The sequence below is a fragment of the Solanum pennellii genome, chromosome 4, assembly GCF_001406875.1.
Source record: "Solanum pennellii chromosome 4, SPENNV200".
Taxonomy (NCBI): domain Eukaryota; kingdom Viridiplantae; phylum Streptophyta; class Magnoliopsida; order Solanales; family Solanaceae; genus Solanum; species Solanum pennellii.
Window position 1 is genome coordinate 55,584,380 of NC_028640.1, and position 26,751 is coordinate 55,611,130.

The 26,751-nt window shown below is 33.7% G+C and overlaps 2 protein-coding genes across 3 annotated transcripts in view; both read right to left on the minus strand.

The window, feature by feature from the left end:
* LOC107018012 (vacuolar protein sorting-associated protein 26A) overlaps positions 1-6,655 on the minus strand; it is a 16,326-nt gene extending 9,671 nt beyond the window's left edge. Inside the window, exons 1-7 of one of the 2 annotated variants that reach the window (XM_015218347.2) lie at positions 6,546-6,655; positions 6,255-6,300; positions 5,934-6,008; positions 3,755-3,829; positions 3,567-3,639; positions 2,463-2,507; positions 1,409-1,520 (exon numbers count right to left, since the gene is read on the minus strand). In XM_015218347.2, the coding sequence (XP_015073833.1) occupies positions 1,409-1,520; positions 2,463-2,507; positions 3,567-3,639; positions 3,755-3,829; positions 5,934-6,008; positions 6,255-6,257 (383 nt within the window). In that variant the 5' untranslated portion in view covers positions 6,258-6,300; positions 6,546-6,655. Of the gene's footprint in view, positions 1-1,408; positions 1,521-2,462; positions 2,508-3,566; positions 3,640-3,754; positions 3,830-5,933; positions 6,009-6,254; positions 6,301-6,461 lie in introns of both variants that reach the window. The other variant, XM_015218346.2, reaches the window with a different exon arrangement.
* Positions 6,656-8,482: 1,827 nt separating this feature from the next.
* On the minus strand, positions 8,483-19,935 carry LOC114076894. The gene is made up of 4 exons (XM_027916592.1): positions 19,805-19,935; positions 11,046-11,193; positions 9,712-9,774; positions 8,483-9,086 (listed from the first exon to the last, which is right to left on the minus strand). Exons 1-4 carry the CDS (start codon positions 19,933-19,935, stop codon positions 9,048-9,050), a joined length of 381 nt encoding a protein of 126 aa, XP_027772393.1. The 3' UTR covers positions 8,483-9,047.
* Positions 19,936-26,751: the final 6,816 nt, after the last annotated feature.

Genomic DNA, 26,751 nt, shown 5'->3' on the forward strand with positions numbered 1-26,751 from the left:
GGGGGGGGGGGGGGGGGGCTAAGTTGAATTGTATAAGGGTGAAAACATGACCAAGGGCAAGGGACACAAAAGGGTGGCTAAAACTAATAGGTTGGAGAAAGAGTAATGATAAAGGAGAGGCACAAATCAGAAATTTAAGTAAAACAAAGTTGGAGTGCTTTTTTCTTTTGTATTTAATACCTTAACTTTAGTGGCCATATATCTTATCGCAAGAGTAAGATGGGCATTCCCTAATATTCTGATTCGTTAATTAACTCGAGACAAATTAATGAGGAAAGTTTTGTCTGTTTATCACCTTTAGCTTAAGGGAGTACTTCAAACATAATACGCTATCCACATTCATATGCTTGTATTTGTCCTGTCAAACACAATATAACATGATTTCTATTTTCTAAGAGAGAATACGAGAAGCTTTTCTTCTGAAAATAATTACATGATTCGACTTCATATCACCTCAACTTGCATAATTTGATAGACACAGCCATATTATCCATATGGACCATAATTTCTCTGGGAAAGAATAGATAATCAGCTAGCCACCAACTTTCCCTGTACTTACTGATTTTTCTTTTTTNTTTTGTTTGGGGGGGGGGGGGGGAGAGAATATATCGTTTCACGTTAGGAATTATGATTAAATGTCACCAATGGTATAATCTGTTTGATCATGTTACAGAGATCCTCCCACAAGTCAACACTCTTCTTATATGATAGCAAGATAGAAAATGCAACTTGGAGGGAGGATTACAAAGTTGCGGATAGACTAGCCTCCCTAAGCCATAATCCTACCAATGCACAAATATATTCCCAATTCAATGCCATTCCAGGATTAGTTAAAGGTCTTCTCAACATGGACAGATGGAAATTTCCTTCGTTTAGAGCCAAGAAATGTAACTCGAGTTTTTGGATCTATAATCCCCCATTTTGTTGGATGTTTAGTTGCTAAATTTTTTTATTTTTACTTTTTTGCTCATCCATATGTTTGGTTTACTAAGTAACCAATCTCTTAGGAAGGATAGGTTTGCCCTCCTTCCTCAATTGTAATTTTCTTCCGGTAGCAATAAAAAAGCCGTTCCCTTGGGGAAAAAAAGGATGGAAAATGCAACTTTAGATATCAGAAAAACTCTGCAATCTGTTTAGATAACAAATAACTGTAGCTTCAATTAATTGATAATTTTCATAAAAATCAATTCAAAATGCAAAACTGGGACAAATAAATCAGGAAGTATAATGCCCAAGCTTAGAGGAATGATCACCAGTCTAGATTCAAATCTATGTAGAGTACGAAATAAATCTCAATGGAGGAAACAAACAACTATATCGTCACTTCATCAAAACAAAGCAAGGAAAAAACAGTATAGATAAAAGAATCATATATACGCTTCAAGGTTCGAAAACAAAAGAAACTTACCTAAGTCGAACATTAACCCCATTATATGTTTCATAGGGCATTTCAACAGTTGAAAACTCAAAAGGATATGTTTTCCTTTCATAAATTTCACCAGGAACATCCAGTTCTCGGACTACAAAGATAAACATTAAATGGAGTAAATGAAGCAATACGAGGAATGAAAACCAGTGACAAACAAGAACCATAACAAAAGTTTGAGAAGTATAATTCTAAATGGATGTCGAAGCAGTAGATCTGAGTATTCTATTTCAAACAACTTGTAGCACCTAAATAGCATACCCACCAATACCAAACTTACATACCCCCTAAACAACAGCTCAAACTGATAATGACCAACGTATTGCAGTCCAGCAAAGACAAGTAGCACAACTTCAGAAATAAACATGCAACAATTGCTAATGGAAGAACATCAAATTTTTGGTCTCTGAAACAGTTGTGTCTCTGAACAATGGATAACTAGAACAAAGGGAAAGGTTCAAGCAAAAGAATGAACAGGGCAGCCTGGCACCACTACAATGCTGTAATGTTCGTTAGAACAGCAGTAGATGAAATAGGGGAAAGAGAGTCTAGCAACCTCAACTAAATTTCCTGGGAAAAACCACTAAAGGAATGCTGCATAATGAACCTAAGAACAAAAGTGGCTATGCAAAGATAATAGAAATTAATCCTGATTCTACATTCTCTACTATGAAGCAACTAAAATATTGAGAACCTGAAAAAAATTTCCAAGTCCAGCTAAATCTAAAGTTAAATGAAATTGGGTCTACAGCTTATAAGTCAACTTCTAAGACAAGTAAAGTGAGAAGAAAAGAGAAACATTAGACTACTCATCTAGGTCCCATGAACAGGAAATATGGAAACTCACAGAAAAATCAACATACTACAATACCCATACACACTATAAACTTAACATAATCTGACCTGACAGCAGCTCATAAGTCAGAACAGTCAAATTTAAACAAGAAAACCAGTACAGCATGTTTTTACAGGTTCACCCAGCTAAGGAATAAATTATCTCTTCAGTCTCCACTAGCATCATGTATGAAATACTCACCAAGAGAGGTGAAGTCGTAAAAGTTCCCCCTGTCAAAGTACATTTCTGCACAAGAAAAATATTGCAACATGAATTAATTCTCCATTGCAGGAGTATCAGGAAAAAAGAGTTAGAAAACCACAGATGTGCAACAAGTAGATTGCTGCATAGAAAGATAAGGACTAAAAACGAAACAATTATACCAACAAATAACCACACATGTATCTGAACTAAAAATTTATAGCAAAGGAAACATGAACGTACAAGTGAGAAGCTGCAAGAAGGAAGCTTTACTTTCCTTTTTGGATAAGTCAAGCAGATGTTCAAATTGTCCAATGCAGTTTAGCCGTTAAAAGAAGATACACAGAACAATTATACCAGCAACCAAATATTTACCTGAATGAAATAGTAGTATCAAACTAAGAGGGTGTTTGGATTAGCTTATTTTTAAAGTGTTTTGGCTTTTATGCTCTTTCTATTTTTGTGGTATTTGGGAAAGATAAAAATGTGCATTTAAGCACTTACTTTTAGGCCAAAAAGTACAAAAAATAGGCTAAAATTTGGGTATTCCCAACTTATGGCTTTTAGTTTATAAGCTGCTTTTAAAAGCCAATCCAAACATCCAAACATCCTCTAAAACCTACATTAGAAAGCTAGTTTTTCCTTTTCTGAAAGTCATACTAGTTCCAAACACATATTGAAACATTATAACCATAAATGACATTGCAACGGTTAAAGAAGGAGATAGCCAAGCTTATTTATTGAAATTTAGGATAACTGACAATGAAGATATAAGCATACGGACTGAAAACTGCACTCATTGTTTGAACTGCAAGAAGCGTACTGCCTATGTTACAGATAAACAGAATTTCACCGTAACCTTAGCTTAGATTGCCAGTAACACAAAGTGGTTACCTTAGTCCAACCCACCTTGAACCCTAAATGACAGAAAAGGAAAAAAGTAGAAAGCAGATAGCGGAAAGATTGGGCATATTGATATGTGAAGTTCAAATTACAAAAGATCAATGTAATTTCATTCGCAATCTGTGCACTTGATTCGAGGACACGAGACTGCAATGCATAAGTAATAAAAGCTGTTTTAAATTGTCACAAGTTAAAGCTCACCTATCTGACCAAGAAGCTCAACTTTGATCCCATTATGTTCAACCTTCTTCCCTGATACTGGTTCTACAGAAATCTGAAGCCATACGAAACTATATTCTCAAAGAAAGGTCCTGAAACAAATAGATACTTTTCTACAAGTACAAATAAAGAGTATCATCAGAATCATTAGTACGCTAGATGAATAATACCTTTCCAGCAATGTTTTCTTGACTTTGGAAAAGTGGGACCATAACAGTTTGACCATTTTCCTTCTTCAAGGGGACCTAACAGAAAATAGTACAACAAGCAAGCAGTCAACTTGTAGAGTCAACAAGTCTCCAATTTTATTTTATTTTGAACTTGGAAACTTTGTATTATATCACAAAACAGTACATGCGCTGTACTGTAACCTTATATACAAGTGTACTCCTGATTTCACTTCTCTACGCCTAAATTGAGTCTAACACATCAATATTAGAGACTGTGTCATTAGAGTATAACTGATTACACAAAAAGACAAAGTAAAATGCAGTTTAGTTTAACTTTATGCACATCGTTCTCTATGCTCTCAAAATATCTTGAATTCCTTTCATTCCAAACAGCCCAACCCAACAAGTCTCCAATTTTGTTTTGACACTTCTTCAGTTGAGATAGGTTGCACCTATTTTATTTTTTTTTCTATTTTTTACTTTCCAGATAAGTGAAGTAGGTTGCAAGGAGAAGTAGGAAAATGCAGATATTCATGAAAACTCTGACCAGTAAAACCATTACTCTGGAAGTCGAATTCAGCAATACTATCGACAATGCTAAGGCCAAGATACAAGACAAAGAAGGGATCCCTCCAGACCAGCAAGATATTCGTGAAAACTCTACCAGTAAAACCATTACTCTGGAAGTCGAATTCAGCAATACTATCGACAATGCTAAGGCCAAGATACAAGACAAAGAAGGAATCCCCCCAGACCAGCAAAGGCTGATTTTTGCTGGTAAGCAGCTCGAGGATGGCCGCACCTTGGTGTACTACAGCATCCAGAAAAAATCAACTCTACATCTAGTGCTAGACTTTGTGGTGAGAATCATTGAGTCATCGTTGACGGACGACTTTGGCTAGGAAATAGTATACAATCAGGAAAAGATTATATGCCGAAAGTGCAATACTCAGTTGCATCCTCGTGCTGTCAGTTGCCGCAAGAATAAGTGTGAACACAACAACCAGTTGAGGCCTAAGAAGAATATGAAGTAATGCTTAATTCCTATTGCTGCCGACTTGTAGTTGCTTGGATTTTCTTATAAAGAAAACATTTCACTTGGATTTATTGTTGGATTTCCTGTTACTTTTACCTTAGAGATTAGTTGACTTGTATTTGAGGGGTATCGAAGAGTTTTTGCTACTTCCCTAGTTCTTGCAGGTGCCCAATCTTTATCAATTACTTAGCTGTATGTTCTTATAAATAAATTTATTTAAAAAAAAAAAAAAAATAGGTTGCATTTATTTACATGCATATTTTAAGGCAGTACATCTTGTTTCACAGTACATATGCTTTACACTAATTAGACACATAATTACAGCATTCATCAGATCTGGACTTTGATAATAAACTTCTCCTTTTAAATATTTTTGGAGATGTGTCCCAATAATGGAAAATGTAACATGCTAATTGATACTACTCCCTTTAAAGAACAACTCTATCCAATTCCCTGACTTTAAGTTACTAAATAAGGTATATTCTCCATCACATAGACATTATACATACATTATCTTCTGTCAGCTTTTGTCTTTTGGCACAAGTATAAACTGGGTTTGTGGTTTTTGAATATCTTAACAAGGAGGTGTCATGTCCTTTTTTTCTGATAATTACATTATATGTCATGCAAAAATAGTTTTTCTTGTTTAGGGGAGGGCCGGATGGGGATAGGTTTTGTCATATAACAATAGTACAAGATCAAATGAAATTTCATAGACAGCAAGCAACAAGGTTGAGCTTTGATACACAATCGATTAATTTATATTAAGGAAAAGGATCATTAGCAGCATATTGATCATCAAAGGGGGGAAAATATTTCATGGAACAACAAGCTTCTATATAAGCCGAAACAAAGAATATATAAGTATTTCAGCTACTTGTTCTCATCCAGGTTGTGAAGCTAACGTCGAGAAATTTCTGCCTACTGGCTGTCTAACATGACTGAATACAAAAGTGTTTCTACTATTATGATTAAAGCTCCTGATCAGGTAATAGAATAAAAATCATAAAACTAATAAGCACATTCATGAGCTAAAGTTGCTATATGTAACTGTAGAAACTATTTCACCAATTTCCACCAAAGGCATCATCTTTATTGACAAGTGTTATATGCATGATCAGTTCTAAGAGACTGATAACTTACCTGTTTGCGGGATTTTCCATCACCAAACGTGATTGAGATGTTGCATGCTGGCTTGAACGCTCCAATAATGTAATTCTGCAAGAAGTAGTCCAATCATTTTAAAGAGCATAAATCATGGCATTTGTCTTAAAAGTTGGCATATTATGCATTTAGATTGCATACAGATTAAATTAAACAGTATATATGAATGTGGGGCATATAGCTGATGTTGAAATTGAAAGGCCAATTAATCATCACACATAGGTAATTACATTACACATACATATACGTGTGCATAAGAAATATATGCCCAACAAGAATAAGCAATTGGTGAAACTTTACCATGCTAAAAGAAGTGAATAGTGGACCAAAATCCTCTTGGAAGAATCTGCAAATGACATAGTTCAAGATTAGTTAAAAGTTAGAGCGCAAGACAATGAAATCAAAACCCTAAAACCACTAAAGCAGTGACTTTAGACCCCAAAAAATAAGGGCCTCCAACGAATCAAGAAACCCCCAAATTCAGTTCGATCAAATGCAAAAACATACCGGAGATGCACAATTCGAGCAAGAGACAATATTAAAGGAAGAACCAAAAGCACTGAGCAGACAAAAGATGAAGGAGATACATACATAAAAGAGACGACCAGATCTGATGAAGGCGATGTAAAATGGAGTATAAATGGTGAGAAGCACCGTGTACAGCACACTGGAAGAAAATGTTATTACTATTAATTAGAAAGTTCAATTCAATTTATATGTATATCATTTTAGATAGTAACTGGCTTATTTATTCTGTTACATTTTTTAAGGTCGATTAATTTTTATAGTTAAATTAGATAATTGTAATATTTTATATAAAAATTTAAATATTTAAAAATTATATAATAATATTATAAATTGTAACTATTTCATATCAATACGATGGAGAAGTACATTGTAATGCTAATCAATATTTTTATAGTTTGACTCTAAAAAAAAATTGTGATAATTAAAAATAGATATAGTAATATTTTATTTTTTGAAGTCAAGTTTTCAGTAAATGAACATAAATTAATTTATTTTGATTAATCAAATTGATCAATGACCAAGAATGTTGGTCAAATTCATATTTTCAAAAAAAAGCATACACACGGTATGGAGGGAGTATAATTATATTTAAAAATCGTTGACAATAGATTTACAAATACTTGTTATTTCTTAATTTATTTTAGTTTGAATCAATCATGTTTTAATATTGACTTTGTAGATTGTCTTCAATTCTTTGAGAAGTTTTATTAAACATTTCATCTCAAACTACTTGGATTATCAAATAATTAATTTTTCTTTAAAAAAAAAACATCATCTTAATTAGAATGACTTCTAAAGATAGCAATCACTATAATATGATTTTTGTAATTAAAAATATTATATAAGTAAAAGAATGATAATCCAATTCGCATATTCAATGAAATTAAGTCTTGATTTTAATTTTAAATACTTTAAGAATAATTATTTTTATTTTATGTAACAAAAATTCTATTGAAAATGTTTCAATACTATAAGCAATAAGAGAGCTATAAACATTTTTATTGTTATGTAACATATAATAATTTATATATGTTTATTATTGTGCAAAAAAATTGAAGTTGTCAATATGGGTTAGTCCACCTATTCGAGCTAACACATACATGCTTTATAATTTGACGGGTCAGATCGGGCTAACCCATGTTTTGTGTGACCAGAAAATGGTCAGCTCAGCCTACAAGTACGTGGATTACGGTTTTGCCGGGCCAACCCTCTTTTCTTAAATATTGACAAGGCAATATTACATGGTGTTAGTATTACTACTTGTTAATGAAATCCGCAAATAAAATTATCATTAAGTTTGATTTCGATTAAAAACATAAATAGCTAAATAGAAATATTAACCTAATTGTTTTCCAATGATCATAATAAAGCACAAAAAATATGACAATATTTCATAGGTTACGACCTATCACTACTAGAAGTTTGTTGTTTGCCGACTGCAAAATTGATCGGAACATAGTTGAAAAATGGAGTTTTCCGATGTCTTTCCAACTACTTTTGAGTAGTCGGTAGATTGAGCTTTGAAAAATGCTTGCCGACTACAGCAGTCGGAATTCGACGACTATCGTAGTCACAATACATAAATTAAAACCCGATCATTAAAGTACACGAACTGCTGACTATTATAGTCGGAAAGCTAGTAAAATAATATTTTATTATTTTAAATACTACCTACTTTGTAGTCGGAATATTTGTTAAATAATAATTTATTAATTTAATAATATCGACTACGGTAGTCGTAGTAGCTAAATAATTAAATAATTAATTAAACATTTTTTGATTACTGTGGTTGTCATTTATTAATCATTTAAGTACTTTTCGACTACTACAGTCGATAGAAATAATTACTGTATCAACTTTTTAGGTGATCTTCCGACTATTGTAGTCGACATTATACAAACAAAATACTATAAGAAAGTTATATTTTTAGTATATTATTGTTCATTTTGGTATACCACCTGCTAAATTATACCTCCATCCATAAAAATGTAACATGACAATAAAACCAAATATCTAACACATTCCTAAACATTCAAATTCCACTTTAATCTGAAAGTTCAAGCTCCATCAAAATCAAGTCTAATAAGTATAAATTTTTGTTCGAAATGGAAGTAAATAGTTTCAAACAAGTCTAAAATGTCTAGCAAATGTCTAAACAACCAGAACATAATCTAAACTTTATCAGCTTCGGTCTCTTCATCGCCATCCGAGCCATATGTTTCTCCTTGAACTTTTGCACTTTAGCATAATTAGCTTTAGATCTTTGAAGTCATTCTATTAGCTTTGAAATCTCTATTCGCATTACTTCCATTTCTGTTAAAGTTTGAGAAGTAGACACCAAACAACAACGATGATGGATTACATGACAAAGGTTGTACTCCAAGCCCGTAAACTCTTTCTTTCTTCACACCTCCTATCACATTTGTCAATATTGAAGTAATATCACCATATGTTAGCTGGGTTGTGGAACCATCCCAGAAGTAGTAGGACTCAGATGTCCATATAGATGTCCATATTGAAATAATATCATCCGTTTTCTATTTTTTCAGAGAAGAGGATTTTCTCTCAAAATATTGCAATGCTTTCTCTGGTCCCAGTCTCAGCCTTCATTAAAAGTATCAAGAATCAATGACTGACTCACACAAGATAAGTAATATAGTAAAACATCAAAAACAGTGCTTAGTCACATATATTAGTAATGAACATTGCAAGACTCAGACCACTGAAGTATAAAACAAATCTTTGATTAATATTAGCTTCTGCAACAATAATCAGTTACACAGACTGTTTTCAATCACATTAAAAGTTAATTTCTTGCTTATTCTTACTACTTTAAATTATTTCCTTCACCAACCACATGACATATGAAATCTATCAATTCTCCTAAGTTGTTTTCTTTTCATTTGAGTATAAGCTCTAACACTTCTGGTACAACATGTGGAAAATTTCCAGAATTTTTAGTGGTCATGACAAAAGTATACAAATATTTTTGTTGAGATATGAAGTTTTATAAATTAAAAGTTTAGTAAGCTTCTAAGAGAGTCTCTATATTATAGCGAAAACTACAAAGTATACTAACCTATTCTCTCTGTAGTTATATCATGAACCTTTATTAGCCACCACCTAAACCAGTTCAACACAATTTTAATACACAACCCTGCAAAAAGTTAATTATAGGAACATATTTTGAGCAGAACATTACGGAAAAAAAGATAAGAATTCCACAAACCAGTTTGCTCACTCTTTCTCCAAACATAATTTCAAATTCTGGTGGCTTGTATGGTCTAGAAACCTAAGAAGGAAAAGAGTCAGACCAATTAGAATCTTGACACCATTATCAACAAGAAGATGCAAACAGTAAAAGATCATATGTATACTGGCAATTTGTGAAGATGACAAATTATTTACGTTGGCTTGGAATCAAGTGTTGAATTCTTATTGTAATTTTTGGTTGTTGCATGCTATTATTATTGTTGGGCCAAGCTAGCAGGCTAGATTGGGTCAAGCCATAGCCAGCAGGTGGCTTTGAAGTTTAAAATGTTGCAGAGCTTCCAGCCGCCACCAGCAGTAGCAACTAGTATCCATGTTTTGCAATGCTGCAGACCTGCACAACTGCAACGCTACCAGCAACCAGCAACCATGCTTTGCAATGCTGCAGACCCGCACAACTGCAATGTTGCCAGCAGCAAGCAACATGGTCATGCATTGCAATGCTGCAATGTTGCATAATTGATTATCCTCATTTTAATTTTTATTTGCTCCTAAAAATCATTTTATAGATACTGAATGCCCAACCCTAATAATACAAACTATAAAGGAAGCAGACTAAATATGGTATCAAAATATCTACAGCATCGAGTTTTAGAACACTAAATCTAAATCCGTAATAACAACAAGAAATAATTTTTTTGGCATATAACAACAAGAAACTATAGCTATTAATTTGGACAGAAAACTAAAGCAAAACAAGAAAATCGAACACAAAAGTAAGACGAGCAGTAAAGATTAAACACATCCTCTCTACGTTGAGTAGTTCTTTTTTTGATATTGTTAGCTTCCTTAACCCTTTATATGTTGATGCTAACGGTAGTCGTCAAGATCACAACACGTGAACAGTAATATCTAGAACCAAAAGAAAACATGAAAGCTTTAAATATGATACGAAATGAGAGGAGTCGAGTAGAGAAGTTTTTGAACTCCAAGGATTTTTTCTTTCTTTGATTTCATTCCTCCATTGATTATCCCTCAATCGAGGGAGGAATAATCAATCACATGAATATTTCCCCAAATCGAATCAAACAAGCTAATTATAGCGAGGTTCTAACAAAAATAATTCCACTAATGTCACGATTTGAACTTTAACACAAGCAGAAAACAATTAATCATGAAGGCGAGCAAGTTGCTAAACCTAGAAAAAGAAATTTACAGTACCTCTCTAAGACGATGTCAAAATTATTGAAATTAAAACCCTAAAGAATGTTATTGAAACTAAAACCTAGACACTCAAAATTATTGAAATTAAAACCCCAAAGACGACAATTAGCAAACAATCGATTACAGTACCTCTCTAAGATGACGACAGTAACCTCTCTGATGAAAATGTTGTTCAATGCTAAGCCAAATCAAATAGTCAAAGTCAGGAACCTCTATAAGACGACCGCAGTAACCTTTGCTAAGAACCCAAACAGATTTAATAAAAAAGTTTTTTTTTCTAATAAAAGAGTTAGCTAGTGATTTTAAAATAATAACTATTATATTAGTCGAAAAATAAATTATTTTTAAACTAAAAATATTATTAAAGGGCCGACTATAGTAGTCACCATTTATAATATTTTAAAAATTATTAAATAAGTTTTTGACTACTAATCGGTAAATGGTCAATTATTTTTTTAACTTCATTTCACAAAATTTTACGAACTCAATAGTCGATATAATGGTCGAGTAAAATTATTAAAAATTAGAAAAATATAAATCTTAATTTCCCGATTACAGTATTCGGAATAACAACTAATATACCGACTACACATTTGTAGTCAACAGTCGTAGTCGGAAATAACTTATTTCTGCAGTGATTCCCTAGGAATTTTAGGGAATTTTAATTTTATGTAGTACATGTTTTATAAACATAATTTGTATTTAAATTGTAATATTTCAAACTTTTAACAGATTTTGAGTTTAGACTCTTGTTATTTTAATACTCTATTTTATTTTTATTTTTTAGTTAATTTTTATTTGGCCCACGGGGCAGTCCTATCCATATTTTCTAAGCCCAAAAATTGGCAGTCTTATTCTGGTTGGGTTAAAAAACTCTTTCCTTAAATGGACTCCAAAAATCATAGTGTAGCCCTATCAAATCACGAATTAGTTCTCTAGACAAACTATTACAAGAAATGGTATATTGTCAATTGAAAATGACAAAATAATTATTAAATTATAATCAATGACAATATATTTTTAAAATTTAAGAAATTAATTTCTTAAAAAATAAAATAAATAAACGCAACTCTCTTTTCTAAATTTTGGTTTAAGATCACCAGTTCTGGTGTGTCCCCCTAAATTGTGTGCTATGAATGTATTTGTAAAAGACTAATTTTTTATAATGTTCAAACTATTGACACGTTTTATGGCAGTAAAATCTGGCAATAGTAACATAGTTACATTACTCCAGTTAAAAAAATCTAAATCAAAATAAATGAAAGCCAAATACTTTTCTTCAAAATCTACTTATTATGTGGTACAAGGGATTTAGAGCATCTCATAGAAAAAGAGTATGTAATGTAGATTTTGAAGAAGAGTATAAATAAGACAAAGGAGTTTTTATAATTTCATTTTTTTATATAGATAATCGCCAACAAGAATTTGATTCTTTTTACGTATTTGATATCGATAAATCTGTGAATCTAGAAATTTATTTCAATCAATTAAACTTTCTCGAATTGTTTCTTTTTAAGAACTAAAAAGATTTGTTCCAAAATAATAGATGCCAAGAAGAATAAAAGTTGTTACAAATCGATGTATAGCCGATTGTTCGCAGTATATAACCCAACAAGGAGCTCGAGTGGATCCCGTAGGGTATAGTCATAGTAATTCACCTTATGATGTGATCCAATCACTAGTATTTTATATGTCTAGCCAATTTATGCATGAATATAAATAGGGTTGATTAACAATTCGAATTTGGTTAACAAGATTTTAACAATTAATAGTAGCAAGATTAACACAACGAATATTTCAAGAATAAGAGAGGAATCTTAGGAATGTGCGTATATGGATGCTAATTTTACAATATAGGTTAATTGAATTGATAAAATTAGTTTGATTGTGAATGGGTATGCTAGATCTACATAAATGACAACTCTTTACCAATCAACCATCATATCTCAGGTGGGTTCTAACAAATCCCAACATGTGCAGCAATATAAATCAATTTGAAACATTGATTCAACCAAACTTCGTCAAGTTGACTATCATAAATATGCATTCTCAAGTGGGTTCTATCATAGATATGCTTTTCTTTACTAAAGTAGTAGTAAAATGAATTAGAATCAAATGAGAAAACTTGAAGAGAAGGAGAAAAATGAAGAACTTACAAAATGATTTTGCAAGGAAAAAGGTTATGACAGAGCTTGCCGGAAAATGATACAAGAGAAAAGCAAGTAGGCAGTCGAGGTTGAGTGGCCAATCAAGCCAAGATAGAAAATGTGAATATTCAACAATTATTTTGCTTAATTGTTGCATACGAGCAGGAGTGTTCAACAACAGTACCAAAATGGAACCAAACTAAAGAAAAGAAATCTTAAATGGAGTTATTTGTAGGGTACAATGATAATTGTTATTATAATCAAACTATGAAATAGTAAGAATGATTTCAATCATCTAAAAGTCAATCACATAAATTCGTAGCATATCCTTACGGATGTGAATAGTATGTTCGAGTTAACCATTTGATTATAGGTGAAAAGTTGCATTGAGCTCTACTCCAGTACCCAAAACCTTGTGTAGAGACTCGGGAAATGAGATGTGAATTGAGTATCTCAATTGAAATGATAGAAATAGAAACCTCATGCAAATGAAATATCTCTTAATGTAGATCTTTGTCAATCTCACTAAAATGTAGAACCATATGAAATGAAAATTTGGTTAATTTATCAATAATGACCTAAACACTATCAAATTTTGTTAAAGTTCGTGAAAATCATATCAAAAAGTTCATAGCGATTTATTTCCAAGTCCACTCATGTATAGACATCATCTGAGTCATATTATATGATTTTTATGCTCTTAGTTCTCTTGATTACAATTTAAGCGTTGATCCATATTTAATTCATGATGTCTCTCTTCATCTTACACCACCAATAATATTGCTTCTAATCATGAAACATTTTTGTTGCCCCACGTGAATAAAGCACGTCCAACTATGAGCCTTTTTCTATATCAGCTTACTCAAATCATCTATCTTTGATACATAAATATGACTCTTGATCCTCAAAAACACCTTTATCGTCAAGAATTGATTCATTTACCTCTACTTTCAACACTTTGTATCAAAGCATATAACATTTCTCAACTTCGAGCTATTGAATCTTAATTTATTCCTTCAAAAGTAATAGATCTTTAGTATAATCAAGAATTCAATAAGGATCTGATATATCAAGCCTCATGAAATGATTGATCAAGGAATGAACATTTATAGTCAAGGAGCGTTTCTCCACCTCCAACATATCCAAGCTACATATAAACTATCTTACGACTCAAGACAACAATTATCACATTATTTTTGTTCAGATGATAAAAAATAGTCAAATTATAGTCTTTAAGCAACTCTTATAATCTCCACTGCCCCAAATTGAGATCTTTACAATTAAAAATATACTGAAGATTGTAATGATCAATTTAGGCCTTACTATATACACCGTAGAGGTAGTGCCTCCAAATATTAAACGTGAACAATATCATTGTCAACTCACATTCATTTAAGGCTTAGTTCTTTTTATGTGGTATAAGTTATAACTTTGCCTCTATACATCAATACACAATAAGGCTTATATGAGAAGCATCACAATAAACAACAGTAAAACCCTCACCCTTCACGTGTAATGTCAACATTTAAGCCAAATTCAACAAGTATTGAGTTATAGAAGCTCGTCTCTCAATCATATAACCGATGGAACACCACATTCTTCTAATTCAACTTATCCATGAATACATAATAGATGATTAATTTTTCATAAAGAGCTCACAATAACCTACCAACCCCATAACACTCTGAATCTCAGTAAGTGAACGTAACACCTCTTATTTTAAGGTGACAAAACTAAGTCGAAGATATATGTACTAAAATGATACTTTTGTCATCTTAAGTTGTTCATCGATGAGTTGTATGGAAAATAAGGTTTTAAATAGGTGATCATATTGAGTATTACTGATAGCACATCACCATGAGTGTTATATCAAGGTACTAGGCCAAAGGTGTAAGAATTATTATTATTATTATTATTATTATTATTATTTAATTATGGGCCAAGTTTACTTGTAACCCAATTAATACCATAAATAATATTTAATAAAGAATAGATCGTGTCTATACATTGTTTACTTAATGGACGTACCAGATTAAGTTATAAACTCTATAAATTGGTCCTCCCTCCACCCATTAGGGTTACCACATATTATCTACAATAATTCCATCACTGACGATTGTGGTAACATAAAGTTACTGCGAAGAGGTAGAAACTAATTTACAACTAATGTTTCCGTTTTTCTCAGTGATGATGCCTGCCCCTAACAATATCTATATAAGATTATCATGTTCAAGATCCTGATATTAGTATAAAAGAATTTAATCTTACATGTGACATTAGAGCCTTAATTGCTTGAACAGATAATCTTCGTAAATTATATAACCTCATTAGCCTTGGTAGGGTAATAAAGAGTAATCGCCACCCACCACCCCTAAATAAATAAACAATTATTTTTTATTTTAGATTTCATAACTTCTGAGAAATTTTAATCTTCCCATAATGTAATAATTATGTTTTTTTTTAAAATTGTGCAATAAATTAAAGTGGTCGTTATACTAAGTAACAAATAATATATGTGTACTTAGTGCAATATAGTTGTTAGTCACTTAAATGACCAAACTAGAGAAACTAATGTTTACACATAATATTAATGATCAATTAACATATGCAATTATTAACATTCATTATTTGTTGGCATATTCAGCATTTCAAAAGAGACCGAGTCTGGTTTTTCAACTTGATGCATGTATTATGTTTTTATAGTTTGTTAGTCACCAAAGTGGTACTAAAATTATTGGCATGCACAAAATTTTATGATGTTATGCGTGCTTTGTACTTATACAATTTGTTAGTCACCAAAGTAGTTAAACTAGAAAAATTGGATTCTACACATATACTGTTTATGATCGAAAATTATTCACATGCACAACATTTTATGAGATTATGTATGCATTTGTATTCATATAATTTGTTAGTTACCAAAATGGTCAAACTAGTATGGTTAAGAAAAATATTCACTCATAAAATTGTCATTTATCTATGAAGGTTAATTAAATGCCTATATTGAAATTTTTATTTACATAAATTGACTTTCACTATTGCTAGAACTTAAAAATTTACCCAAAGGTGAATCTATCCTTATACGAATAGCGAAAAAAAATGAGGCAAATTAATATTTTCAATCGAACATATATTGATATCCAAAGATGTGTATATGCTTAATTAAATTTATTTAATTGCCTATAAGATTTAAAAATGACATTTAAATTATGACCGTGTGTCGTAGTATTTACCCAAAAGAAAATTACGATGTACTTTTATTGTTTTACTGATTCACATTATTTTTTATATGTGAACATGTATATCTATTTGCAGTTATTCATCTTCATTCACATGATTTGTCTTTTATTGTGTTCAATGGATTGAACTTCTCTTAATGGCATGATCAAGTCTACTTCAACTTAGGTGTGATGGATCTTGACTTGGCTCTACTGAATGACAAATCTACTGTCATTACTTATAAAAGCATTGAGAATGAGAGGATTTCCATAAACCATGGTAACAAATGAGTCTTATGTTCATGCGAATGATTGTTATTAACAATATTAAGAGTACTATTTTACAAACAGAAAGTGTTACGGAATATCTGAAGTTTATGGAAGAATATTCTCGTTCTTCTGATAAGTCTTTCGCTGGTACATTAATTGCTGAACTCACGACCATGAAGTTTGATGGGTCATGCAGTGTACAAAATCATACATTGCAGCAAGATTTTCGACCTTGGAGATGAAAGTGGACGATTCCAAATTTACCATCACACTATTAAGGATAAGCGGGATATTAGTGAATTGTCCAGTATGCTTACTCAAGAAGAGTCAAGACTTAAGAAATAAAGAGGTATTCCATTAACCTCATGGGTCAAGGAGATAGTAAAAGACTTAAAGTGAAAGCCAACAAGTTTAAGAAAGTGTCACATGATGCTTATAAGGAACTCAAGGCTTATATATGTCATTTCTGTAATAAGGAAGGACACTATCAAAAAGATTGTCTGAAACGTAAAGCTTGGGTTGAAAAGAAAGGTATGTTGAGTGCTTTGTATGTTTCAAATCAAAATTTGGTAGAAGTTCCTAATAGTACTTGGTGGCTTAATTTTGGTTCAACTACTCATATATCCACTATGTTGCAGAGATTCACCACGATCCATACTACAAATCGAAATAAGGATTTCTTGTCAAGGAAAATCGCATGAAGGCCAAAATTGAAGGCACTGGGACTTATCGTTTGATCTTGGCGACCGGACATCACCTTGATCTATTACAGACTCTTTATGTTCCTTCGGTTCTAGGAATTTGATTTCTCTTTCAAGACTTGATGTTTCTAGATTTAAAGCTTGGACATGGTTGTTTCATTTTATATAATAATACTATTTTTATGATTCTACTTTTATTATTAATGGTTTATATAGATTGAAACTCGATAATAATTTTTATGATTCCCTTCTAACTATTCATTAAAATGTTGAAATTTAATGTAGTTCACTAAATGAAAGTTATGCTTATTTGTGGCATAAATGTTTGAGTCAGGTATCCAAAGAAAGATTAAAAAGGTTAGTAAAGAATGAGATTCTTTTGAATTTGAATTTTATTGATCTTGATATATGTTTGGATTGCATCAAAGGAAAGCAAACCAAGCATACCAAGAAAGGTGCTACAAATACCACTCAACTACTTGAAATTATACACACTGATATTTGCAGACCCTTTGATATTACATCTTTAGATGGAGAAAAATATCACCTTAATCGATGATTTTTCACGTTATGAATTGATCTATTTGTTAAAAGAAAAATATCAAACAATGGACGCTCTCAAAGTATACATTAAATAGGTTGAAAGATAATTAGATAGGAAAGTGAAAACATTAGGTCATATGAAGGTGATGAATATTATGGAAAGTATAACAAATCAGAATAATGTCCCTATCTATTAGCAAAATTCCTGGAGAATTGTGAAGTTAGTTGGAGTGTTCAACAACAAAGAATGGAAATTAATGAGGTAAGAGTAGATATTTCATTGACCATGAATGTACTTACTTCCACACCAATAAAAAATATTGTTCCACTTGTTGAAGAATACTTTAACAATGTTGAACAACATTTGGGTGAAACACTTCAAGAAGGAACTAACTCACAAGTATCTAGCGCAAATGAACCAAAAACAGTGTCATTAAGAAAAATTCACGCCCCGAGCCTACACCTGGACGTGGCCGACACCCAATGTCCATTGCTGGCCTTGAGCAGACCTTTGGCCTGGCTTACTCAACTCACGGGAAGACTTAACTTAACTCAATTATAAAAGTAAGGAACATTCTCAAGAGAAATACTAAAAATGTAATAGTTTGGCATAATTGGCACTTAAGTCTCATCGTTTACAAATGAAATGAAAAGACCCAAAACTAACACTATCTATCTATGAAGACTTTAAAAATAATAAGATGAATGTTGGGATAAACCCCACAACATTTTAAAATGAAAATACTGAAAGCAGTAAAGGAGTCCTCCGGATGCAAAGAGGCTCATCACTGACTCTGGATGCCCAAACTAGATCAACGAGGCGCTAGATGCTGATCCTGATTACCTGCTTCTGCATCATAAGATGATGCAAGCCAACTAACATCAGTACACTCAATGTACGAGGATGTGAGTTAGAAAGCAAAACAACTTAAAGATTAAAAGGATTAAGAAGAACTTACCTTGACTCTGCTCAACTCAAGAAATACTAAACTCAATATAAAGCAGTAAAGACACATCCAATATATATATAAAGCTTGTAAAATAGTTTAAACAACTTAGTTAGTTAAAGAAATGGAATAACAAACTCAACTTTACTTATATTCTATGGTAGATTCTCTAACCAACAACCATCATTATGAGCCTAAATAATGGTACACCATCTTACCACAAGTTTTAATAGGACCATCTGATACCTTGCCGTCAGTATAGAACCTGAACTACTAAGTGGATCCACTAATATATGCTTAAAAACACTAAGGAATCATCTACAAAGTATGACCCTTCATCTGTCCATATTGACAACATGGTTTATGGGGTTTGAGTTAATATGAACTCGCGTCCCCATATTGGTGCTCAATACTACTCCCTAAATACTTAGCTCATATGTTTTAAAAACAACTTCTTCCCTGGTTTGAGGTAATTCGCTCAAACTTAGATTTTAAAAGCTCTCTTGGAAATCATGTTTCCTCTTTACTCAAACAAGACAAAGGCTGGATTACTTTCTTTCTCAATGTGAAACATTTGTAACTCTTGTGAAATACTTAGTTCCCTTATAACTTTTGAGAAATGAAATCAACTCTTTAGTCTTTGCTTAACTTGCAATTTAACTCTTAGGAAATACTTACCCTTATAAATTTTGAGAATTGAATTCAACTCTTTACTCTTTGCTCAAATTGTAGCTTGAGCCTTAAAACAAAGTTAAAATGTTTGTTTAAGACTCTTGAAAATTTTTAAGAACTTACTTTGACTTGCTTCTTAACTTTTAGACTTGACTCTTAACTTTTTTGACTTTGATCTTAACTTTTCTTGAATTGAATTATGAATTCATGGTTCATGATCTCATGTTTATAGATGATTTCATGATGTTTGATTGTATCTTAGAGTGTTGGAATCAACTAAGAAATGTGGGTACATCACTTAGGAACTAGTATAGAAAACATGAGGAAAGAACAGGGTCTCGAGGCGTTCTTGGCGCTCTGAGAGGCGTGGAGTGCCAAACCCTGACGGACAGAGGCTGTCCTGAGGGGCTATGGCTAGCACGGCGTGCCAGAGCTTGTCGGACAGAGCCTATCCTGAGGGGCTTTGGCAGGCGCGACGCGCCAAGGCGTGTCAGACGGGAATTCTGACTTTTCTTCTCCATTTTTCATCTCTAAACCTTCTAAACGTCCACGGATCTCACCCCAATCACTTAGGTTCACTAATAACCTCAAGATCCAGTAGATTAGACTCAAAAAATAACACGAAAACATGAATCCGGTCAATTAAAAGCATACCAAAACTTAACAAACAAGAATTTAACCATTGTTCTTTAAGAACTTCAGTATTCGTCATTCAATCTACTCAAAACTCGATGAATTAAAAAAGCTGGTGTGTGGGTGAACTAACCCAACACAGAAAGATCTCACATACCTTAATAGGGATCACCCCAACGAATTCCACTTGTGAAGCCTTAGTGTTCTTGGCCTTTCTCTCTTCTCCTTCTTCTCTTCTCTTTTCTCCCAAGCCCTCAGCGTGAATAAATTTTCTAAAACTGAATCAAGGCTTAGTTTTACCCCTAATAAACATTTAAAATAAATTAGGAAATAGTTGTTTGAAAAAAATACTTTACTCTTACTAAAAATTCGAATTGGAATCTTCCTCAATCCAACAACCCAACTTTCGATAGGCATATATCCTTCATACGATATTGAAAATGTACAAAATCGAGGGAATTGGAAAGATCTACCCAAGGACTTTTCAACTATATAAAAAACCGACTCTAACTCATCCTGATCTAGAAGTTATGACCGTTTGAAAGTGACCAAAAACTGACTTTCTTAACATAGGAAATTTTCCAGATTTTTCCTATTCTTTATAAAAATGATAAATTTAGTTTCTTAGATTATTCTTGGCTATTATGAGTTATAAGATGTTACAATATCTCCCCCTTGGGAACATTCAAAATTGAATGAGATTTCTTTCACTATGATAAGAATAGTAACATCAAGTTCAACACTTCACAATCCAGTAGCAAATAACAACCATGCTTACTTATATTTCATGAAGTACTTAGAAGAGTATTATTACCTTGATATGTATTCTCTTTGGATTCAAGAGATGTGGATATCTCTTCTTTATATCCTCTTCAGCTTCCCAGGTCGCTTCTTCAACATATTGGTTCCTCCAAAAGGACCTTAAATGACGCAACCTCCTTTTTTCTCAACTTGAGAACTTGATGATCTGAAATCTGAACTGGAATCTCTTCATATAGAGTCATTTGAATGCTCGAATGGTAATTATTGTTGTAAGCGAATTCAATGAGAGGTAGATGATCATTCAAATTTCCCTTGAAATTGATCATGCAAGCTCTCAACATGTGTTCTAAAGTTTGGATAGTATGCTCTACTTGTCCATCTGTCCGAGGATGAAAAACAGTGCATAAGTTCATCTTTCAACCTAAACCTTTTTGGAAAGACTTCCAGAATGGAGCAGTAAATTATGAACCTCAATCTGAAATGATTGAAATTGGAACTCCATGAAGTCTTATCACTTCTTGAATGTACGAATTAGCATAATCCTCCGCCAAATGAGTGGTCTTTACCGGCAAAAAATGGGCTGATTTTTTCATTCTTTTGACAATCACCCAAATTTAATCATGTTGTCTTCGAGATCTTGGCAAGCCTATGATGAAGTTCATATTAATCATCTCCCACTTCCATTCTAGAAGTTCTATATTCTTAGCCAAACCTCCAAGTCTTTGGTGTTTCTACTTTCACTTGTTGGCAATTTGGTTATTTGGCAACGAACTCGGTAATACCCTTCTTCATGACGTCCCACCAATATACCTCCCTCTAGTTGCAGTACATCTTTGTGGAACCCGGATGAATCCTCTATTGGAGTCCATCTACCCTAGGTACACACAATCTACCTTGATACTTCAGCACACAATCTCTCCCTTGTTCAAAAGCCAATGCATTTTGCTTATGATTATTCACCTTCAAATCATGAAAAATGGGGTCTTGGTCTTGCTTCTCTTTCACCTCTGACACTAGTGATGATTCAGCCCCATTAGTCACCACTATTCCTCCTTCTGTGAAATCCATAAGTCTAACTCCCTAGCGTGCAAGTCTATGTACATCTTTGGCTGACTCCCTCTTTTCTTCCTTAACATGGGTGGTACTCCCCATGGATAAACTGCTTAAAGCATCAATAACCACATTAGCATTACCCGGTTGGTAAAGAATATATACTCATATCATAATCCTTGAGTAGTTCCAACCACCTTCTTTGTCTGAGATTGAGCTCCTTGTGGGTGAACATATTGTAAGATCTTGTGGTCAGTGAATATGTCAACATGGACACCATATAAGTAGTGACACCATATCTTCAAGGCTAAAACTACAGCAGCCAACTCTAAATCATGGGTTGGATAACTCTTTCGATGAACCTTCAATTGTCTGGAGGCATAAGCTATAACTTTGTCATTTGGCACTAGCACACAACCCAAACCATTTTTGATGCATAACTGTACACCACGAAACCTTGAGTACCTTCTGGTTAAGTCAAAAGCGGAGCCTTGTCAACCTCTTTTTCAACTCCTGAAAGCTTTTCTCACAAGCTTTAGACTATTGAAACTTAACTGTCTTCTGGGTCAGCTTAATCAAGGGAGATGAGATAGACGAAAACTATCAACAAATATTCTGTAATGACCAACCAAAACCAAGAAACTTCGTATATCTTTTGGAGATGTGGGTCTAGGACCAATCTGAATTGCTACTATCTTTTGGGTATCAACACTAATCCCATCACCGGAAACTATGTGGAATAAGAATGCCACAGATTTAATCCAAAACTCACACTTGGAGAACTTATCATATAACTCCTTATTTTTCAAAGTTTCTGAAAAACTATCCTGAGGTGACTAACATTATTTTCTTCATTCCTTGACCAGAATAGTATGCCATCAATGAAGACAATAACAAACATATCTAAATAAGGTTTGAAGATTCTATTCATAAGATCCTTGAATGATGCAGACGCATTGGTCAAACCAAAGTACATGACCAAAAATTCATAATGCCAATATCTGGTTCTAAAAGCTAGCTTTGGAATATCACATTCTCCAACTTTCAACTCATAGTAGCCTGATCCGGGATCAATTTTCGAGAAGTAGGAAGCACCATGAAGCTGGTCAAAAATATCATCTAGCCTTGGGAGAGGATACTCATTCTTGATGGTAACATTATTAAATTGACAATAATCTATACACATCCTAAGGGAACCATACTTTTTTCTCATAGACTGGAGCACCCAAGGAGAGACACTTTGTCGGATAAAACCTTTATTAAACAGATCTTTCAGTTGTTCTTTTAACCCTTTTAACTCTATTTGAGCCATTATATATGACGGAATGGATATAGGACGAGTATGTGGGATGATATCTATGCCGAAGTCTATTTCTCTTTTAGGAGGGTCTCGAGGTAGATCATTAGGAAAGACTTTTGGAAAATCTTTTACCATAGGAACTGACTGAAGGGAAGGTACCTCAGCATTTGAGTCACTAACTCGGACTAAGTGATAGATACAAACATTTGAAACTAACTTTCTCACCTTAAAGTACGAAATGAAGCAACCCTTAGGCATTACCGAACTACTACTCCACTATATAATAGGTTTATTAGGAATCTGGAACTTGACAACTCGAGTTCTACAGTCTATTGATGCATAACAGGCATGGAGCCAGTCCATACCTAGAATGACATCAAAATCTACTATGTCTAACTCCACTAAGTCAGTCATGGTGTTCTTGTGATTGAAAGAAAAAGGACAATTATGATAGAATCATTCTGTTATAATAGACTCCCCAACATGTGTAGAAACACAAAAGGATTTATAAAGTTTTTCAGGAAGAATCTCAAACTGATTTGCAACATAAAGAGTTACAAAAGATGAATTTGATTTTGGGTCTAACAAAGCATAAACATAAAAAGTAGAAAATTTGATCATACCCGTGACAACATTTGGTGAGTTCTTTTGTTCTTAGCGAATAGTGATTGCATAGATGTAGTGTGCTCCTCCGCAAGTGCCGAAAGTATCTCCTCTAGTTGTAGCCCTGTCTGGTGGAGCAACTAATGAAGATTGGGCTCAATTTCCCAGATTTCCACCACCCTATTCTTAGGACACTCTCTCATAAAGTGACCCTCTTGACCACACTGCAAGCAACCTGACTTGCCATCACAACACTTACCAGCTTGGTTTCTACCACACCTACCACATGCAGGAGCCCAACTACCTTCATGTGCCACACTACCTTGGGACTAGGCTGATCTAGCCTTGAAGTTCTGTGAATTCTGGCCATTATACTCAACTTTGTTTTTGGGCGCAGGTGCACTATCAGATGATGGTGCATATGCCGTTTGTTTATGAAATTATGGTCGATTTGAACCACCTTTCTGTTTCCCAAACTCATTCCTAGTCTTGGATTTCTTGTTCCCGTACTCCTCTCTGCCCTCAGCTTCTCTTCTTCAACTTGCTGCACATAAACCATCAATTGGGATATGTCCATGTCACCAATTAGCATTGAACCTCTACCCTATTTACTAGATGCACGACCCAAACCAGCGACAAACAAACTCATTTTGCTCCTCACATCCTTAACCATCTCAGGAGCATAGAGAGATAGTTGGGTGAAATTCAACCCATACTCATGAACACTCAAGGAGTCCTATTTTAGAGAAAGGAACTCTCACACCTTGTCCTCTTTTAGTTCTTGGGGAAAGAAACGCCCCAAAAAAGCCTTTTCGAAACAAGCCTAATTTGGATGTGGTGCATTCTCATCTCTGCCTCCTTCCACTGGTTGAACCAAGTCCTAGCCACATTCTTTAGTTTATATACAGCTATCTTGACTCTCTCAACACGAATGACATGCATCACATCAAATATATTCTCCAACTCTTTCACAATGTTTTCTAGATCCTCAGTAGTGCTTGAACCGGTGAAACTGGGAGGATGCATTATTAGGAATCACGAATCCTTGAGGTGTCAGCCTCTTCTTATCGAGCTTATCTGTGTTGCCCGACTTGGTTAGCCACTTCTTGTCTTAACATCTAGATAGCCTTACTGAACTCAACATTTGTAACTTCCCGATTGGGTTGCACTTCAGGTGCATTGGGTAAATCTTGGTCTGCAACATTCCATATAGCTGGACGACCTCTTGCTGCTCTTCGTAGAGACATGATAAGCTGAAACACGCACAATCATGAAATAGAGGGAAACTTTTTAGCGATAAACTCTAACTTATGAAAAGGAATGTGAAAGAAGTGAGAAATTCCTAATTATTGTAGCCGCCTAATCAAAGATGTGGTGCGCTTCACACCGATGAGTAATACTCTACATTCACGCCTTCATACACTTCCTAGGACTTGAACTCTAGTCTCTAATACCAAGTTTGTCACGCCCCGAGCCTGTAACAATCCAGAAGTCCAAGACCTAATATAGATCCTCACATGAGTGTCTAAGGTTTGTATCACTGTTTTAAGGTAAAAAATAATGGTTATAAGTCATTTAGGATGTTTTAGAGTCAAGGCATCAAGAAACGTCTATGACATCTAGAGATTAGTGAAAGATGTGCTAGTGTGCCTTAGCCTATTTCACGAGCTTTTGGGAGTTTGATGAAATTTGGTGGAAAGGTGTAAAACATATACTAGAGTATGTTTAGGGTCAAAATTTCCGGGTACGACTCCCAAAGAACCACCCAAAGGGTCCTTGAGGAGGACCCTTCCATTTTGGCCAAAAAGCTGTCACTAGGCAGTGCCTACCTACAGTTGCAGGTGACGAGGCGTAGGTGGAACGATGGGGCGTTGATTCCTCCATCGTTGGAGACTTAGCCATTTTATCAAAATGTCCAAATTTCATGGTCTTTGAAATTATCAACGGCTTGCCAGTACGGTTGGGGGGCATGGGCGTCGACTGACCTACGCTTCGTAGGTTGAGGTCTGTAGGTCAAGTCTGCTATTTTACTGCCTAGTCTTAAGTGAGTTCCATTAATTAGTTAATTAGTTAGGGGTTTAATTAGGGGTAAAGTGGTGGTTAATAAGTTATTTAAGTGACTATATAACCTACCATAAGCCTAAACCAACTTAACACCTCACAATTCCCAAACCCAAATTACTCTTCATTCTCTCTACTTTCTCTTTCTCAAAGAAGACTCCATATAATACCAAGTTCAAGGGCATTATGGATTCAACAACATCTCTTTTTCTCCATCAATCTTCAAGAAAGATCAAGGTATGGAAACCTTTCACCTGTGGGATTCCTTCCCCCAAAGGGTTATTCCAAAAATTGGTTTTCAAAAAGATGATTTAATATGGGTATCTTCTAATTCCAATTTAATCTTCTAAATTGTATTGTTTATGGTTTTCCTTTGATTATTATGATTTATTATTTTTCAATTATGCTAGTTCTTGATTATTTATATGTGGAATATATCATGAATTAACCCAAATTCCCTAACCTTAGGTTATGAACTCATATTGAATTGACTAGTATTGATACAACTGACTTAGTTATTGTGTTAATTACTATTGAATGATGTTATTACACCCATTTATGGATAAAATTGTAAGGGTAAGACCATTGATGATGACTTTTGAAGGATAATTTGTAAAACTTTGTGATCTGAACCGTTACTTCAATATGATGGATTTTACTTGGTGATGAAGTTCAATTGAAGCATATATTATGATTGAATTAGGTAGGTGTTAGTATGGTGATGGAATTGAAATGTCTTGATTATGTTCTTCTAAGATTATGATTAAGATGTAATGCTATAAGGTTGGTTATGAATTGTCTATGTTCCTTATTATGGCATGGTGATGATGATGTGCTAATCTCACATATGAGGATTGTATTGAAAGGATGTCCTCATGCAATTCCTAAAGAGATAATGACTATGATATACAAGTGGTTAGTCTCCTAT

Bases quoted from the DNA above. Each gene is read 5' to 3' on its own strand.
- LOC114076894 (XM_027916592.1), bottom strand. From the start codon at position 19,935: ATGGAGAAGAAAAGTCAGAATTCCCGTCTGACACGCCTTGGCGCGTCG. The intron at 11,194-19,804 runs GTCCGTCAGGGT...CTCTTTTATTAG, and splicing joins AGCCCCTCAGGACAGCCTCT to AAAAAAAAACTTTTTTATTA. The intron at 9,087-9,711 runs GTTTGTGGAATT...CTTTTAATGAAG, and splicing joins GAGAAAGAGTGAGCAAACTG to GCTGAGACTGGGACCAGAGA.